Source organism: Marmota marmota, unplaced genomic scaffold (assembly GCF_001458135.2).
Source record: "Marmota marmota marmota unplaced genomic scaffold, marMar, whole genome shotgun sequence".
In the NCBI taxonomy this organism is placed as follows: domain Eukaryota; kingdom Metazoa; phylum Chordata; class Mammalia; order Rodentia; family Sciuridae; genus Marmota; species Marmota marmota.
In genome coordinates, this window is record NW_025999905.1 from 4,693,531 (window position 1) to 4,713,945 (window position 20,415).

Consider the following 20,415-nt stretch of genomic DNA (forward strand, 5'->3'; position numbering starts at 1 on the left):
GACAGATTTGAAATCAAGTCATTAGAATTAGAAGTACATAAGAAGGATTGAGAAAGTATAGAGAAAGATATTCAGAATTATCTCTTGAAACATGTGCAAGGCCATGCTATTTGGAAAGTAGATGGATCCTGTTCTAAAACAAAAAAACAAAAAGCAATATGTTAGGCTACACCTGGTAAGAGAACCTGGCAGCATGAACTCAGCTCTGGTCTTACAAGGTCAGTCCCAGGATGATTACAGTCAAGTTAAATAAAACAAAACAAAACAACATGCAGTTTAGTGAAGTCCAATATAATGATTCTCAATAGATGAAAATGCAGTGCCAGGCTTGGGGAAAAGAATTGCAATAGATTGGCTCTCTTACAATTCCTCCCCTGAGGCTGATGGTGATGTGCCTGACCAGCAGGATGCATCCTGGTAACTGAAACAAGGAGCAGGCAACCAACAGCCCCTCTAAGCAGAAGGAAGGGCTGGGAAAGGCAATCTAGGGAAGGCTAGTGCTCAGAGCTGGGGATGCTTAAGTCTATTCACAATGATGATCAGACTATAAATATGAACTGTGGAGCTGTGGATTTCTGGTGGGGAATTTCAGTTATGCTGCTGTGTAAAACAACAACAACAACAACAAAACAAAAAAAGAAAACCCAGATCACATTCACAGTTTTCCTCCATTCAGCAGAGATGGAAAAAAAATTACCTGTGACTGAGATAATGCTCCAGATCCTTTGCTCTCTTGTGAAAGAAAGAAACGGACGGACATAAGGAGCTCCTGAATGCAGCAGCGGAATTCCTCTTCATTTTGCCCACCAGTGGCAAGGGAAAAGAGCCTTCGGGACTGAACTATGTATTTAAAAATGTATTCTTGTGCCTGAAAAGGAAAAGTTTAAAAAGTTAGCTTCAAAGGAGGCCAAGAGTATTTATGTAACCATGACACAGCATAAAAAGCATGGCATAGTATCAGACTTTTCAACTACTGATTCAAACACCAAGGTCCTGTGAGATTTTTAAATGTATTTACTTGTAGGGGTAAGAGCCATTTTTCTCTGATGTCTAATAAATATACAGAAAATTTAAAATGTTTTATAATTCTGAACGAATGCTGAATTCAGGAATGCTGAATATTTTTGATCCTCAGATGGCTTTTTAGATTTGGTCCATGAAGAGATACCTGATTTTCAAAAGTGATTTTGGAATTTAGTGAGGACCTAAGCAACTTAGACCCTATCTCAAAATAAAAAATAAAAAGGTCTGGGGATGTGGTTCAGTAGTAAAGCAGCCCTGGGTTCAATTCCTGATAACAAAAAAAAAGTGATTTTGCTTTGGTAGGTACTCCTGTTACTTGGCATTTTACCTTCAAGCAGACCAAAATGAAAAATTCATAATGAATACAATGCTTGTTTCCTAAAATGAATACTTTACCTATAATACATAGGATGATACTCAACAGGAAGACTACCAGGGTGGGACCTAGACCACTGAGAATTTGTATTGTCCTTGAACACTGATGAGTCAGACATTAGTATCTCCAAATACAATGGAATATATAAGGCCCAGAGATAGGAACGGCATCAACCATGAGACCCAGTGAAGCCTCAGGTTTCCTTATTGTGATCCTTGGTCTACAACCTATTTTCTCTTAAAATTTAAGATGCATGATTCTCAGATGGTCTCTGTCAGGTGGACAGAAACAAGAGCCGGAACTTCTAAGCTTAACTGCTCATGTGCAGTCTTCTTTCATAGGCCATTTCCCCCTGACATTCAGGCATTTGACTTCAAGTTTCCAGGAGGCCAGAGAGGCAAGGATTCAATCCTGAGCAGGTTCCAGTGGACAAGCCTGGCAAAGTCCCTTTTGAATTTCATCAGCTCTGGAGCAGCATAAGCTGATTAAGATCCTTGAATTGGAATGTCAGTAACATATCATCACCAATTACTGTCTATGTAGAGGAGACCAATTAGTTTAAGCATCACGGTGCCACAGCTTTGTTAGAATATATTATCTGTTTTCAACAGCATGCTATTACCTTCAGCACCTCCTGGATATGCTCTTGCCGCTCTGCTTCTGTTATCCTGTCCACATACCACTTGAGAACTTTGATGAGATCTCTAAAATACAGGGAGAAATGTGCACAAAGTAGAACTGGTTGAACTTTCAATGAAATGCCAATAAACCTGATATGTGCATCATGAAGAATCTTATTTCCCTGTGAGGCTCATAGTTTTCTGTCAATTTGCTATATAATATTTTCCTGTAGATCAATGTCACTACCCCTTTTTGAAGCTAAAGAGAGAAAATGTGCTGTCTCCCCTTGAAATTCCCCTTAATCTAAACATATTCCATTCCCCACCCTGTTTCTGGCAATGCTCTCTCAAAGGAGTGAACACAAATACTGGAGAAAAGGATTCTGGCCAAGCAAGTGGCTGGAAGTAGGGATGTTGTAGTTAACCCTGAACAACTGCTAGCTGGGATTTCTTCCCCACTGATCACATGAGCAGATGGATGGATTACCTTTCAGCTGCAGGCAAAAGAGAGTAAAAGCAATACCTGAAACTCCAAGCTACACCCCCATGGATTTCTCATGCCATGAAAAAAATAATAAGTCTTATTGCCAAAGTGCACCTTAGAAAACGTTTCTAGAGGAGCAAAGTAGATTTAGCCTTAAGAAACAAAAAATTTCTTATCCCCACATCCCCTGCCTTCCCCTCCTTTCACTTCCGTCTACTTAATCTAAGGTAATGTTCTTTTTCTTCTTTTTATTTTTTTGTATTACAATTCTTAATACACATATATACCACAATTTTTGTATCTCTGTTTGTATGTAAAGTATGTTGATAAGAAAGACAGTAGAATGAAGCAGACATTATTACTTTATGTATGTATGTGACTGTATGACCAATGTGATTCTACTATATATATAATCAGAAAAATGAGAAATTATATCCCTTCTATGTATGATATATCAAAGTATATAAGTGCATTCTACTGTTGTGTATAACTAATTAAAACAAATAAAAAAATTAAAAAAAACAAAAATTTAAAAAGCAAATAAACAACCTAGGACACTTAAGATTACATTCTTGCCACATTCAACTTTGGTCAGTTCTTAATTTCTTGAAACAGTTCACACAACGATTTTTTTTTTTTTTTAATGATTAAAAAAAATGTATACTAAGAGTTTGCTAGCTGGATCCATTCAGATAATCCTAATTTTGCTGGCAATATTCAAAGCATCATAATCAAGAGCCTCTTGAAAATATGACTTTTTCTGAACTCCATTAGGACTGATGGGATATTGACCTTGGTCACATTCAATGCCAGAGAGCCACTTCACAGTCAGTTGGTGCTTTTCAGCCTTGACTTCCACAATGAACACAGGTGTGTGTCTTGTATCTCTTAGCCAACTCAGTGGTCAGGGAGAACTCCATGATGCCAGCATGGTCAAGCATGTTTCTTTTGGGGACACTCTTTTGAAGGTATGTGGGCTGCCTCTGGAGCTACAGTGCTGTAGGAGGTGGGTAATGTGTGGGTCTTTTCTTTTCATGTGGCTGTGGATGTCTTTTAGCACTGCCTTCTTGGCCTTCAAAGCCTTTCTTTTGACTTTGTTCTGGGAGGGGCAACAGCTTCCTTTTTAACCTTTGTTGCCATTTTAAAGAAAAGATCACACAGGAATTTTTGTATTGGTCAGAAAAGAATATCCGGACATGCTAGGAGGTAGATGCTGCAGGAAGTGCTATTTTAAAGATGTCAGCAAATTCCCAACCACCTACAGCTTGAGAAGATTGCACAGGCCTTATCTGTCTCGTTAGGACTGGTTATCTTGCTTTCCTGGCCAACTTGAAGTATTAGAAATTATACTCTTGTCTTCTATCTTCCAATGACAATTTCAGTGAGAAGCAGTGACCTCCTTATACTGGGACCCAAATTGTTAGGTTGAGCAGGCCAACATTTCAAAACTATTCCTATTGTTACATTTCACCTTAGCAGTAAATCACCCTGATAGAGGGTAAAGTCTTACAAAAATATCTTAGTTTATTGAAATTTTGGAGACCTAAGTATAATATGTCATTGTCAGAAATACTCAAGCTGATCAAATACTTATGTGATTACTTACTACCTTTATATGTCACTTAGATTGGGAGGCAGGTAAAAATCTGCTCCCAGGATCTTTGAGCTCACCTCTGGGAACTGGTGAATTGTGTATGTACATGCCCACAGGTGCTGAAGGTTTAAGGTAGAAATGTGGACAGCAAAGCAATGACAGCACTGGAGTGAGGAAACAGAACTTCAGGGTTATATTTAAACAGGGCCCAAAACTAGAAAGGTGTTATTTATAGGATTGAAAGAGAGAAGCAGTTGCCTTCTGGCAATTGTCAACTAAGCTGCCTGGGAGAAGGCACCAGCTAAGCACTATTCATTCACTCTAAACCTTACTTGCATCATCCAAGTTGGTGGGAAATGAGGAACAGCCATCAAAGGGTAGATTCCAGAAACTAAATGACTTGAGGCCAGAGAGACCAAGTCTTCACATTATCAGAACAAAATAAAAGCTCTAGTATGAAGCAGGCACTCGGTAGATATTAACAACTGAATGAATGAATGCTTTCAAGCAGGTACGAAGGCAAAGATTTTTTCCTGTCCGTATCTCTTTCTTCAAGATAATCTTCAGGGGCAGTGATGCACACCTGTAATCCCAGCTCAGGAGGCTGAGGCAGGAAGATCACAAGTTCAATGCCAACCTCACCAAATTAGCAAGGCCCTGGATTTAAGGATACCCTGTCTCTAAATAAAATATAAAAAGGGCTGGGGATGTGGCTCAAGGGTTAAGTGACTCTGGATACAATCCTAGTACCAAAAAAAAAAAAAAACCATAATCATCAGGGAATACAGTAATTAAATGAAGCCTTGAAATGAAATAACCAGACATTTTTGACTAAAAAACATCAAGTTAAATAGAGACAAGAAGAAAATACTTTATATTTTAGGTCTCAGAGACAGAATTCAGGAAGTTTTTTTTTTTCTGTTTTCAACCAAAATCAGTCCTAGCCATTAAAGAAGGGTGTGTGAGGAAGAAAGATTGTCTCAAGAGGCACTTCAGATGCTGTGCTTCATTTCTTCCTGCACCCCCTTTAAATGTTCCTATACAGCTGCTTCTGCTTAGACAAGCTCAAAAGGAACTGCTTCTAAATGAATTACAAGATAAACGGCTTTACCTGTATGCAAGGGCCCCAGCAAAATGACTCTCAATGTAAGTGTCCATTACAGGTTTAAAGTGGTGAAATTTGCTATCTTGCAGCAAATTTATTATGTGAACCTAAAAAAAAAATGAGCTTTTTAAAACCAAATGCAGATTGAGATTTTTTTTTGTTCCATTAAAAATAAACACATTATCAACTGCATCTCTAAAACAGCCTCATGAAAGTCAAGATTGAGAGATACAATCATTACAATATAATTGAGTGAATTTGAACTTACCAAAGAATCAAACACTTTAGACCCATATTTCTGGGAATTTTCATCTAAAATTCCAAATAGGGTATCCAGTGTATCCTGCAGAAACTATTGGATAAAGAAGTAGTAAATGAATGAATAAAAAACTATTTGTGCTTCCCCTCCAAATGTTCTTTATTCTGTAAGTTTCCAAGATGGGTAATGAAATAACATGTACCTTTACTATCTCCGAGCCATCAATTTCTTTTAATTTAGAGAGACAGCCTGTGATCTTGTCTGGATGGGTTCTCCATTTCAAAAGATCAAGCATATCACCTTTTCAAATAAAAAACAAAGATTAATTGCCTTTATAGAGAATAGTGATAAAAGTTGAGTTCTTAAACATGTTGCTGCCCCTCCTGGCCATTTAAGTTGCAGGCATCTCCAAGATAGCATTTATTTCAGTATATTCTAATTATTCCTCCCTGCTCCTACTTAACCCTTTAGTTTTCAGGTTGAATGCCGCTTCATCCAAGAAGCCTTTCCTGAGATCCCTAGCTAATCATCTCTTCTATGTACTCCACCTAACAGTAACTCCTATCTTACCATCACAGTTGTTTGTTAATGCCCCAAACTGACCATAAACATCAATATAAAATAGAGCTAAGCTTGGCCCTATGGTACTCCCAATAGCAAGAACAGAGTAGGTATCTGACTGACAAATGTTTGTTGAATTATTTGTGCCTCTTCCTAGTAAGATGAGAATTTCTTGGGGGCTGAGAACCTCCTTTATTTACGTTTGTACCTCCAAACATGAATACTCCGCTTAGCACCCAACTTTGCCTAGATCAAAGGTCTTCTTGATGGACAAAGTGGCCCAAACCCTGCAGGACTTAAAGGTCACTGCACAATAATGACAAGCCCAGTGTTCTCAGACATGAGAGTGCCAGTTCCTAGATTTCATAGGTTATCTTCTGCCCCGGATTCTGGGTAAGCACAGTGCCCTGCTCTGCAACTGCCTTCCCTTCTGAAACTACCTGTGGGCCCTGAGCCCTGCAAGCCCAGCAGGGATGGCTTCCAGGCTCAGCAGGGTTGAGAGAGAAGCCTGGAGGGATTTTCCAGGTGGAATAGTGAGAAATTCACTTCAAAGCACTTGTTTCAGAAAAAACCCAAATGGGACTTGCTGAGAGACAAAAAGACTAACAATGAATCAAAAAATCCTAAACCTCACAAAAATCAAGAAAGTAGTTGAGAAGGAAAATACAGATTGAACAGAAATGTGAAAAAGCACAAGAATCTTAACAGGAAAGAGAAACAACTTCACCAAAGACAGGATGAGAGAAAATCTTCATAAAAGATTTTACTAAAAAATTTGCTACAAGTGGAGCATCTCTAATCTGAAAATTCAAAATCCCAAAATACTACAAAATTCAAAACTTTTTGAGCACCAATATGATGCCATAAGTGGAAATCCACTTAAGTTGTGGGTCACTTAAGTTGTGACCTCCTGTGATAGATCATAGCCAAAATGCTGGACCATTAAAAATATTGTATATAATTAGCATTAGCTTATGTATATAAGGTATACATGAAACTTAAATAAATTCTGTGTTTGGACTTGGGTCTCATCCCCAAGATATCTTATGCATATGTAAATATTTTAAAATATAAAAAAATCCTAATATCTGAAATAATTCTAGTCCCAAGCATATCAGACAAGGAATACTCAACCTGTACTAATTAGGAATGTGTATCTACAACAGTGAAAAGGAGAAGGATGATTTAAAATAGGAAAAAGAAGAAATATTTGAAATACCAATTTTGAAATAGATTTATGATGTTTTCTAACCAAAAAAATCCTGAAAATGTTTAATATTACTTTCTAATACAGATATCCTGAGGATACTATTGAAACCTTTTAAAAATGGATTGGCTTTATTTAGAATATCAGATATTTCCACAGTGAGACCAACAATGAATGACAGAGACAGGGCTCTATTAATCCCCTAGTTTGCTTCTTCCTTCTTCTTCCTTTCTTCTTCTCCCATCTAATTTCAGGATGCCTCCCATTCCTAATATCTTCTCTTTTAAAAACTTCTATTACATTTCCCCTGCCATTCACTCCTCACTTCCCACCCCATCCCATCCCACTCTCACTCCTTCCCCTGGCTCTCTTTTCCTTCCCCTTCAAGTGAAGCAGTTGCTGTGTAGTTCAGGGCTCTGTCCAATGTAAGGGGTGGCTCTGCTGGTCATATAGTGGCATCCCCAGAGGCAGTAAACCTGAGGTTTACTTAATGCCTTCTAATCACTGAGGATCAGGAGCCTCATGAGCAGAGCTTGACAACCAACTATAGTGGTTCAGACAATCCCATTGGGACTGCTCTTAAAGGAGCACATGAAAGCACACAGCAGTTATATCTATATGAACACAATTGTGTATTCAAGTACTCAAAGTTAAGGCAAACTGTCACCTCCTAGGTCTGTTTTAATCATATGAAGATAAGTTAGCTACACATGAGAAACAATGATCTGAAAATATGGATTTCATATATTCCATTTAAGAAGCATTTACTAAGTATACTATAAGAGCTATAAAATATGAGGATGACATGACCCCACTCCTGCTTAAAATCTCTACTTCTGGCAATCACTGATGTCCAGCACAATGTCCTGGCCTTGGCACATTATCCATGAACAATACTGGATATTATACAGAGAGTGCAGATAGACTTTAATGAATTCTGAAATGCAAATCTGCTCTAAGAAAATGCTTCTAGGGACTGAATCACTTGTTAATGTCCAATTGTAGTAGAAATGTGATGTGTATATTTTTTTGAGTGAAGCAAAATGAATACATATCAATTTAATTCCAATTTGGAAGTGGATTACTTCTACACAGAGATGTGTGTCCAGCATGTAAATTTTAGAAAGATCAACTGACTTCCTTCTCCCTTCTCATCTCTTAAAGCATGCTATTCATTTCCTGGCTCATTTTGAGCTGTCTTACATTGACAAGGTTAATCAAAGTCAAAATGATAATCAAGCCTCCAAAAATGAGCCAGATATTGCATGGAATTCTGATCCAGCTTCTCTAAAGTGATATGTTTAATAGAATGGTTTCATGAATAGTTTATTTTCTAAATTTACCTGGAAATGTTTTCTTCTTTTGCAAAGGAGCAACTTCTAATTTTTAGCACTTGGTTCTCCCTTTCTTATGTTCATAATTCTGCCTAACATCCTAAATCCTTGAACTACAACAAATTCAGGATGCATGGCCAAATATTTTGATGTCAGTGACTCTACTGTTAGGTTTATCTGTATGGAGGGCAGAATAATGCCCCCCCCCAAAGATTTCCATATCCAAATTCCTAGAAATTCGACTGTTTACCTTACAGAGCAAGAGAGACTTTACAGATGTGATTAAAAGTCTTATAATAGGGAAATTATATTGGATTTTCTGGTCAAATGTAATCACCAGGGTCCTATAAACATGGAAGAGGGTAAGAGAGAAATTTGAAGATGCTACTACTGGCTTTAGAAGATGGGGGAAGGCCCAAGAGCTAATAAATGCAGGCAGCCTCTGGAAGCTAGAAAAGGTAAGAAAAAGTATTCTCCTCTATCGTGTCCAAACACTTTAATTTTAGCTTAGTAAAACTGATTTTAGATACCTGATCTCTAAAACTGTAAGTGATATATTTGTGTTGTTTTAATCCAACAGGTTTGTGGCAACTGTTATAACAGCAATGGAACAGTTAACTAACTTGGTCCTAAAATGTTTTACTAGGCATGTTTAGTTAAATGTGAATATGAGCTCTATAACATGTAGGATAAATACAATTTTTTTTTATTCATTAAGATGAATTTTTTTATATTCATCCTAATCCATGTAGGATGAACATAAATTTTGTCTAAGAGAGTCAACAACAGGTTGATTTTGTCATGTATATAACCTCCACAGGAGTAGATTGGCCTCATAACAAATACCTGAGGTTTTAACTTAATGCCTTTTAATCACTGAGTTTTGTCAATGGATGTTTATTTATTTATTTTAATTAGGGATATGACAGCAGGATTTGCATTTTGTTTCATTGTACACAACTGCAGCACAATTTTACATTTCTATGGTTGTACACATTGTAGCATCATACCATATGTACAGTCCTACATGTACCTAGGGTAATGATATCCATCTCATTCCACCGTCTTTCCTGCCCCCATACCTGCTCCCTGTTCTCCCTCCCCTTTTCCCAAAGTTCCTCCATTTTTTGCATGCCTACCCCGTTCCTCAATGGAGGTTTTATTTAAGTAAACATTTACCACTAAATACTGATGAAGTCTAGGACAACTTAACTTGGTGTCTTATCAAAATGCATGCTGAAATTGAGTGGAATTTTAAAAAGTGGTCAATATACTACTATATTTTGCTTCTTTCCTGATACTATGTTCTAAGAGAAGAACTATGCTTCCTTCTACAAAGGATGTTCCATGACACAACAGACAGAAGTAATAACACCTAACAAATGTTCAGGCACAGTGGCGTTCTATGAGACACAATACCTTATTATGAAGTGATTCTCCTCAGTATAATGAATCTAACTTATTAATATAGCATTCAGGGTACAAGCTAAGAGCCTTATATGGCAACCATGAAAAACTGAAAAAAAATGTTTAATTTACTTCTTTCATTACAGACCATGTTTTCATAACAATTTGCCAAGGAGAAAAGCTTGCTTTATTAATCATAACTTGCTAAACAATCACTGACATAAAAAGTAATGCCAGAGCAGAAAAGCAATATCCATCTAATTAAACAAAAAACAGGCTTTATTCTAAAGCCTACAATTAGCACTCTTTATGGGGCTATAAAACAAGACATTAAGGTGGTGGTACTTTTTTGTTGTTGTTGTCTCTTTTAAAAATGCAGCTGGGTTTTAATGATTTGTTTGAGGAGTTGTGTACTTGATTTTCAACACTGGGATAATTTTGAAATCCTTAAATGTCACGTATTCAACTGATCATTGGGTCACCCCTGTTTCCATTTTATTGGAAATCCTAAACAGATCAACAATTTTTCTAGTGCAAAGTTCTTAAATGTAACTGTAGTACATGTTGAATATTCTTACCAAAATTCATACATGCACTTAGGTACAAAGGCTTTCAAATAACACTGTATCATACATTACCATTTTGTGTGAGTTTTGTGGAACAGAGAAAAGATGTTATCCAAAAAGACTCTTTTGTTGCCTTCATGGCTTGATTATTATTCCCAAGGAAAATGCCCTTGGAAAACGGAAGCTTGAGGTAGCGGGTAGTATCCTGAAGGTTTGTGTTTTCTTCACACTGTTAAAATATTTAAACAAAAAAACAAAAGAGGGGAAAGAGACTTCATTAAGAATTATTGAGCAAAATTTCCATTCCTACCCATTTATGAACAAGGAAACATTCCAAAAAACATTATAAGCAGAATTTGGCTTTTAAGTAAAATGCAACAAAAATGTGTAAAAAGAATTAAGTACAAATTATGGACTCAGATCCATCTGAATTTAAATCCTAGTGCTGTCATTTCCAATGTGAGAGACCTTATCAAGTTACTTAACTGCTCAAGAGCTTCTGTTGTCTTTCTCTAAAACCTCATTATCTTGTCAGAAGAATTAGATTACATAAAGCCTTTAACACAGTCCCTCATACACTGAAAATGCTCAAGAAATCATATTTGCAGTGACCAGAGGATTTTTAAAAAGAATGCTTAAATTTTTCCAACATCTCAGCTGAGTCAGCTGTTAAAGCTGTACTTTGAAAACCCGCAATTAAAGAAAAGGTATTTCAGATAATCTAATAGTCCCACTATGCAAAGGAAATCTCTTCTTCACAAAAAATGTTGGCTAACAAATGTAAAAGAAATTACAGATTCAGAAAATATAATATCATATCCCTACTGTAATTATTTCTTCAGTTAAGGACTGCTGTTTACTGCTAAAATCAGCAGGAGAATTGTTGATGAGGACCTGAATGCACATGTGATGCCAACACATAGATTACTTCCTATTAGCAAGAGGAAAAACACAACTGCATGTGGGGGATCAGGCTGTGATCACACCAAGGCAGGCAACACAGGGACACACATCATCTACAATGCATTGTCACCAAAGATGTTTAACCTGGCACCAGAGGAAACACAGGAATGGAACGACATGCTGAACAACGCTACAGAAAAGCATCAAGACAAACCGGGAAAGTGGTGCCTTCTACAGTAGGTGTGGCCCATCTCTTCAAGTCAGTGTTGTCAACAAAGGGATTGTTCTAGAGTAATCAACACTTCAGAGACAGCCTGATATAACAGATGGTCCTGGATTTGAACAAGCATGCTGAATTGCCCAAATATTTTTGTGGGTATTTGAAAGTTAAGTTCTAAGTGAGATAAGAATTTAGTGATTGAAAAAAAGCCATTAATTGTTAAAAAAAAAGTATATTAAAATAAATATATATGCTTGGTTATCATTTATTTTAAAAGTCTATATAGCTAGAAGGATACACACTAAGGGGTTAACGGTTAACATAATCTTAATAATGAGAGTATGGTGTTTTTATCTAATTTTGGTTTATTTGTATGCTGCTTTTTAAATGACAAATTAAAATTTTGAGAAAAAATAATGTTGTAGCCGGGTACTGTGGTGCACGCGTGTAATACCAGTGGCTGGGGAGGCTGAGATAGGAGGAGTGCAAGTTTAAAGCCAGCCTCAGCAATAGCAAGGTGCTAAGCAACTCAGTGGGACCCTGTCTCTAATAAAAATACAAAATTGGGCTGGGGATATGGCTCAGTGGTTGAGTGCCCCTGAGTTCAATTCCCGGTACCCACCAAAAAAAAAAAAAGTTTTAACAGACATAGATCTGCTTGAGCTTAGCCTCTTTGGGGCATAAATTTCTCCCTTCCTTCCTTCCTTCCTTTTTCCCCCTTCCCTTCCCTTCCCTTCCCTCCCTTTCTTTCCTTTTTTAAAAATATCTATTTTCCAGTTGTAGTTGGACATAATACCTTTGTTTTATTTATTTATTTTTATGTGATGCTGAGGATCGAACTCAGGGCCTTGCACGTGTGGGGTATAAATTTCAAAACTCATGTGAACTCTATTTATTTAAATTGCTTCAAGTATTTTCCTGGTAACAGGCAGGAGTTTAATCACAGAAACCCTTGTGCTTGAGACTTTTGTATGATTCACAAAGTGTATTTTAAAAAAATTCTTATTTTCAATTAGTCTTTAGGAAGAATTTACAGAAACAAAATCAGAATATTATGAGATATTCTTACTAGCAGATCTGCCTCATAAGAGGAGTATCAATACAAACATAATAAACAACGTCCATAATTCTCTTCTAGTGTTATAACTCCAAATACTTCCTTTTATTACTGTGGGTTACTTCGCATAGACAGATGACTGCATAAAATACACACATATATTTTAAAGGATAATTAGAAAGTGAACACTTCAAATGCTTTCTTCAGAAAAAGTGCTTGGGGCAAAGCAAAGTTCTGGAATCCTGGATCACTGCCCCCCCCCCCACCTACTCTTGTTCCTGGTGTCAGGGCCATCATAGCAAGTCATAGCACCCTAAATTTACTCTATTCCCCAACTGGATCGGTCTATAGAGTTAGAAGCATGCTCTGGTCTCCCATCCCCAGCATTATTTGTCTTCCACAGATCTAACCACCACTTCCTACGGTGACTAAAGTCTAATGACAAACTGAACTCAGATAGGCTGCCCAGCAATTTCCAGGCTACCTCCTTATGAACTGCAGCCTGCCCTAGTCTGATATGCTCCATCTGTCCACAGAAATTCTGACCCTACACGTATTTCTTATTTTCCCCACTCCCTCATCTAATCTTTTTACTTCCCTCCTCCTTCTTCCTGGGGAACTAAGCATCTGAGCCTAGGACATGACACCTTGACAGCTTCTTGCAGCTAAACTCTATCACCCTCATTCAAGTACAAAACACAATAATAAGTATGGTCAACACAAAAGTTATTTTAAGACCTTCCACCAAAACCACTGGGGTATGTGTGTGTGTGTGTGCATTTGTGTGTGTGTGTGTGTGTGTGTGTGTGTGTGTATGACCATGCAGAGAGATGGGGGAGGGTAAATAGAGAATTTTACCTATCAACTCAATAAAGAAAAACATATAGCCACTCTTTGGACAGGTTTTAATCAATTTCTGAAATGTTTAAGAAATTATACAGAAATTTCTATAGCATATCTTATTTTTCTTTGAGGTTTTCAGCATGCATGCTTAACACATAATATAAGCACTAGACTTAACAACTCAGAGAGCTACAGTTTATGAGAACACATTGTATGTCAGGCACTGCTAAGCACTTGTGTCTCTTTTCTTCTCATAACAACCTTATGAAACAGGATATTACAAACCTGAGGAGCTTATGTGTTTTACCTAATGTCACAAGAGTAGTCCTTGTCAGATTCAGGATTTGTATTCACAACTACTATAAAATATTGCCTCTTTCTAAGGTTGTTTTAACCGCATTTTGAATTCAAATATAATGCAATTAAAATTTATTGATTTGTAAATAAAATATGAAACATTTTGTATGGTTAAGAAAGTTTAAAACACGTTCGCTTACCAAAAAAAGGAATATATGTGAGAGACACCTGGGAAAGAGCTCTGAGTTGTAATGTAGAAGCGAAATGATTTCAAAAGAGAAAAGGACATGAGTCTTTCAGGGAAATGGCTGGTCTACATGCTGAAACCACTCAAGAGAAAAAAAAAAGGAATCATGTGACTTGGATGGAATGGGTAAGAGGGGAAGATAAGTGATGAGACATGACACTGGAGCACGAGATTACAAAAAATGAACAAGAGGTCGGTCCTTTGAGGGCCAGGACTCTAGAAAGGAAATAGGGTTAGAGAATAGTAAAGAATAGAAACAGGGTTCCACAAGGTAGGCCTATAGGGCAGGGGCAGGTGATAGCAAGGGTTTCAGCCAAAAAGGTTACCTAGACTCCTAACAGGAAGTGCACAGTTTACTAGCAGAAGCCAGCGAATGAAAAGAGTCAGTGGTGAATGCCCCAGACATTGTTCATCTAGGTGGGAGAAGGAGGAAACAAATGGGAATGAATAATCTCCCAGTTAGGTGAAAGACTGAGTCAATAAAGCCACAGAAATGACTCTGAAAGTGTGGTTAGCACTGCTGGTTCTTTATCTGGAAATATTCAACCCTGAAAATAGGATCAGTACTGGGGAGGCTGCACCAAACTGTAGCTCTGAGATTCTTCTACTTCATGAAAGTGAGAGATGATTTTGTTCATCATGGTAAAATCCACTTATACTCCCAAACTGGATGAGTGGTAAAATATGGATCATCTGTATTCTGGGGAACACCTGTATATGGACTGTTTTGGCTTTGGCAAAGGGATTTTTTCCCACCAAACTCAGGGTTCTCTTATGGGAGAAAAAACACAGCTAAAGTGTTGCTAGGTTGTGATAGCTGTGTGATGGTAGTTGGTTGAGGGAAGGATGAATCAAGCAGTTCTTTTAAGGCAAAACAAGGCCTTCTGAGGTTGCTATCGGATTGGGTGAACAAAACTATGTCACTGTCAGAGTACTAGATAGTTCTCTGTTTGCTTTGATAATCTGGAATCTGTGCAGTCATCTTAAAATGGCTAGGAGTTGATTTACTACAAAGAAGAGGAAGGAGATGAGAACCAGCTATTTTACCATACATGGTTCTGAAATCAGATCTGACCAGGAGGACAGGCTCCTTCAGAATCTTAAGGAAGTATCAAAATGCAGGCTCTGTAGTAGCAGAGGTAGCTTCAATCAAGGGATTACATATCTTGTTCACAGATACTTTTTTTATTTTTCATAATAGAAATCAGTAAAAATAGCAGTGAATGATACATCATATGCTAGGCTACTTGGGACTCTTGTCTTAGGCACATGAAAGACACCACAGTGGTCAGTCATGAATAGTGTTCCGGAACACGATATGTGCCATTTCGTAAGATATGTGATTTAATAAATTCCTACTATTAGCCAGTCCTTCAATTCAGCATTGCTAATGTAACAAGGAAATGGACACGGCCCCTGTCCTTGAGGGCATTATTACCTATCTAACCTTGGTGCTTGTTTGTTAGAACTGATTTCAGAGCTCTGAAGACCACTGGATAGCAGCTCTTCTGGGGAAGGGAAAGAAGTATTTCTAGGAAGGACTACCTGACTTCAGTCCTAGAGAATAAGAGGGTCACCCCACAGGCAAGGGAGAGAAGCCAAGGGAGGGAAGAAGCAATGCAAGGAAAGGCTCTGGGGAATAAAGTACATGTACGAGGTCATGGGCACATGACAGTTAAATGGAATGTGAGATCCTGGGACACAAAAATGACATTAGTGACTGGTACAATGGCATACGCCTATAATCCCAGCAGCTTGTGAGGCTGAGGCAGGAGAATTGCGAGTTCTAAGCCAACCTCAGCAAAAGCAAGGTGCTAAGCAACTCAGTGAGACCCTGTCTCTGAATAAGAAAATACAAAATAGGACTGGGATGTGGCTCAGTGGTTGAGTGCCTCTGAGTTCAATCCCTGATACCCACCCCCAAAATAAATTACATTAGTGGAAAAATTGTGAAATCCAAGTAAATCTTGTGTTAACAGTGTCTTGGCAAGATTAATTTAGTTCATTTTTAAAAGAGAGAGAGAGAGAGAGATAATTTTTTAATATTTATTTTTTAGTTTTCGGTGGACACAACATCTTTATTTTATTTTTATGGGGTGCTGAGATCAAACCCAGCGCCCCGTGCATGCCAGGCGAACGTGCTACTGCTTGAGCCACATCCCCAGCCCCAAGATTAATTTAGTTTTGATTGATATGTTACAGTTTATATAGGAGGTTAACATAAGGATACTTGGGTGACAGCTACATGGGAATATTTGCAACTCCTCTGTAAGTCTAAATGAATCTTAAAAATAACTGTTAAAATTGCACAGGCATAGCTGGACAAATTTATGCAGTATAGTATGGCTAGAACATAAAATTGTTCAACATAGAAAAGCCTTGGGACTATCCAAGACCTCTTAAATAAGAAAACCCCCAGGTAATTCTGATAGTCACCTCTGGTTAAAATTCCCTGAATTGAAGCAATACCATGCAACTGGCTGTTTAGTTATGGAGGATGAGTGTGACAAGACAAGGAAATTTTGCAGGTTTCTATTCATGGCAGGAGTGGATGGAGGTGAGATTAAAAGCTCAGTTTTGGACATGCTGAATTTGAGGTATCTTTGGAAAAAACCAACTAAAGATGTTCAGTAGGCTGATAAAAGTTGTGGACCAGAAAATCAGATTTGGCTGTCATCAGCATAGAAATGTAGTAAGTTAATCCATGGAAGTGGATGAGGAGATCCAAGACAGAAGGCAGTGGAAGGTTAATCCATGACAACAACATTTAGGTGCAAAGAGAGAAATCCTCAAAGAGGAAGAAGGATGGAACTCAGAAAAGCAATGCCAGACAGATGACAGAATGTGGGATTTTCAAGAAGTATAATCAACATTGTCACATGCTACTACAGGGAAGTCAAGTACAGGAAAAAACATTTTTAATTCTTTTGGTATAGTGACTTTAGCTCCTGGGTGGCATTCATGACCTGGAGGTGAAAAACTTTACTTGAATGGTGGAAACACTGAATGTGATTGACTGGGACACAGGAAGTAGAGAAAGGGAGAGAAGACTGGTTTCTAATGTAGGCTGGATGTCATGATGGAAAGGGAAGAGGGAGTGTGGTAGCTATTTTTTTTTAATGTTTTTTAAAGAAAAATGCTGAAGCATGTTTCTGCTCTGAGTGAAGAGTGCCAAATAGAGGAAATAGTTATGGATGCAGGAGGAAGAGGGAGGCCATTGGGAGGGTCAGCATCCTAGAAAACATAGGAGGGAGGAAAATCCTGAGGGCAGAAAGTAGAAGAATTGGCCTTGGGAGAGAAGGAGCCTTGCCTCATCCCTTGAGACAGGAAGCAGGAAGAAAAGGAAGGATGCAGATAAGTTTGCAGGTGGCAGGGGGGAGAGCACAGGAAGTTAAGGAAGTTCCTGTCTGGTGGCTTCTGTTTTCTCTATTAAGTAGACAGGAAGTAGTAGGGTAAGGAGATTAAAATCTTGCCAGTAGTTCTATGGGGATTGAGAGGGAGGTAATTAGTCTGCCTGAATGTTGGTGGTCCTGCATCTACACTGGTCTGGCTGATGCTAACCTATAACCACTATAATTTCCTCTAATAATACCCAACTGCCTGGAACAGGGTATAGGAGGGGGCAAAGAGAAGGCAAAGTTGACAGACTGACCTAGGACTGTTTTTTATTTCCCATGTGGGCACAGCAGAACTAAGGAAGAAGAAATACCCCAAATAAGAAAAGAAAGTAAGTAAAGGCAGGAGCAGTCTGTTGGAGGAGACTAAGACTGGAAAATAGATAGAAGTAGAAAACTGGGAGGTTGAAAGGTTATGGTTACGATATTGTGAGTTTAGGAGTTTTGATATGGGATGATTCTGGATCATTTATTTTATCCATCCCCCACCCTCCCACCTACCCTACCCACATACTTATCTATCTGTCATATCAATTACCAAGTACTTATTTAGCACTCATGTGGCATGTGTCCTGCTGGGTGGGAATGAAGGGACCAAAGAATAACCACACTGAAGTTAAATGCAAATGAAGGTCCAGCAGGATAGGTAGAAAGTCACAGTGCAATATGGAAGGAGCCTTATAGAGGGTAGGCAAGTTCTTCACAAGAGGTGGAAAGCCAGTCAGTATTTCTGAAAGGGGTGAGGAGACAGCTGACCTCTAGCCACTGGACACAAGGTTTCAGAGACAAGCTTTTTACCCCAACAGGTACCTGGGAAGCCCTCTCAGCAGACATGAGCCAGGTTACACTATAGGGAGATCATTTTTGGAAGAGAGAAGTAGTAGTAGTTAGCATGAAGGGGTTTTCAGGATGGGTTTCATATAATTACAGCCCTAAGTGCTAGGACCTATTAAGGTATCTTGGCCTTTTAAATTTTTTCCCCTTAGCTTCTGTGTTCAGTTAGATACACTTTTATAATAAACTTACTGGGTTATTTACTTAAAAAAATTTGCAGGTGATCAATTCTACCCTCAAGCTTAGGGTGAATACATAGCTTTCTGGCTGATCTAAGATTGACTGATCATTGTTCCAAGACAAGTCTCTCAGAATTGTTTGAGCAGCATGTGGAATAAGTGAGGTAACAAATCCTTCAGTCTACCTAAAATTCCAGACTCCCTTCATCTTCTAATTTTATTATGAATGCAAATACACTGATGTTCAGGATAAATGAAGAGCACCAGTTTCTAAATGCATCAGAGAAGTTCATCTCAAAGATAATGACTAGTGGAAAGAGGTGGTGTTGGAATACCTGGACCAGCTGGGAAATACAATATGGCATAAGAAACTAAAAATGTGTGGGAACAAAAATATGGACTTAAGGATTTATGGACACATTTTAGGTAGCAAAGGTGAAATGAATTAACCTGCAAAGGACTTTCATATTCTATATCATCACATTAAACTAATCCTCTCCCCACAGGAAACAGTATTAGCCTCTATTTGGGACTTCTCACCTGGCCCTTTTCCTATTAAGATGTCTTGGATTAGAAAGCCAAAATAAATCCTGCTAGAGGAATCAGATTCTCTACTAAGCAAAACCCTAGCTTTGTTGAGTTGGACCATGTTAACCACGATGATGTCAGATAATCAGCAATATGAATTTATTAAACCCCAATTTCTCAAAGGCAGGTAGTGTAATTAATTTTAATTATTTAATTTTAATAGTCTTGAGGGTGTTTTAGAATTTACTTCAGTTACTAAGAATCCTCCAACAGAATCGGGCAGAATGAGGACTCCAGTGTGCAGCTTCTGTCTTCCTGTCGTCCTTCTAGATCCTCACATCATTATCCTTAAGAGACATAAGACATACAATTTCCCATCCTCATTACTTTGGTCTCTTTTCTTGTTTTCCAGCAGTAGCTGGACAGAGGAAGCCAAAAATATCCCCATAAACTTGAGGGAGACAACAATCCTGACAAAATGCAGTGAGATGAAAAAACTTATGAAGATTAAATGCTATAATTAGCAAATTAGTAACTCCAGAGGGGAGTTTTGGACCTACCCATCAACCACTGGGAATATTGCTGATGTCCTGAGGGCTGCAAAGAGAACTCTGGAAGGACTAAATCTCTCATGATGACTGATAAGAGTTATTTTCCTGATTCTTCTAGAGCTACACCATTTAAATGTTTATAGATTTTATAGTTTATTTGTACTGGAAATCATTGCAAACATGTAATCATTTAGGTTAAGATGAAAGGGAGAAAGGTGTCCCTATCATAGTCATCTCAACATCACTTATTAAGTGAGTTACTTTTCCAGCCGTTGATTTGAAATCCACTCCCCCACCCCCTACTCCATGTCACTTTCTTTTTAAGTAATACCTTTAAGGTTGCAATTATCAGCAGACTGGGAGCCTTCCTGCCATGGCAGGATAAGAATTATGCTGCTAATATGGTTTTATAATCATAAACTACAAATGGCCTTAAGCTGAAACTGAACTTGTTGGCTCAGTTATATGAGAAAGAAAACCACAGCATCAACCTGGCTGGAAACAGAAGTTGTTATACTTGGCAAGAATTTCACAAATCTTTGAATAAGCAATACTAAATAACCCTGTTCATAAGCAAACTCTGAAACTTGGGGGTTTGATTGTAAAGCTAATGCTTCAGGATGGGTCTATACAATGAAGGTCTGCCCCAAATTGACACATCATCATCCTGAGCTTACCCTCTGGTTGAGGATGATCACTGGGAATACCTGCACTGTAAATTGTTCAAGCTCAAATAAAATCGCCTCTATGGATCAGAATTCTGAGTACTTAGTCAAAATTTATGCAAGGGCCTGAGCTCATTCAAAGCTGTTTAGAGGAAAGTTT

At 38.1% G+C, this 20,415-nt stretch overlaps 1 protein-coding gene across 4 annotated transcripts in view; it reads right to left on the reverse strand.

Annotated features, from left to right (window-relative positions):
* The window catches only part of Dock4 (dedicator of cytokinesis 4), a 443,711-nt gene that overhangs the window by 129,624 nt on the left and 293,672 nt on the right, over positions 1-20,415 (reverse strand). For all 4 annotated transcript variants that reach the window (XM_048799621.1, XM_015498141.2, XM_048799623.1 and 1 more), the window contains exons 17-22: positions 10,609-10,765; positions 5,664-5,761; positions 5,471-5,554; positions 5,209-5,309; positions 2,022-2,103; positions 698-868 (exon numbers count right to left, since the gene is read on the reverse strand). In XM_048799621.1, the coding sequence (XP_048655578.1) occupies positions 698-868; positions 2,022-2,103; positions 5,209-5,309; positions 5,471-5,554; positions 5,664-5,761; positions 10,609-10,765 (693 nt within the window). The remainder of the gene's footprint in view (positions 1-697; positions 869-2,021; positions 2,104-5,208; positions 5,310-5,470; positions 5,555-5,663; positions 5,762-10,608; positions 10,766-20,415) is intronic.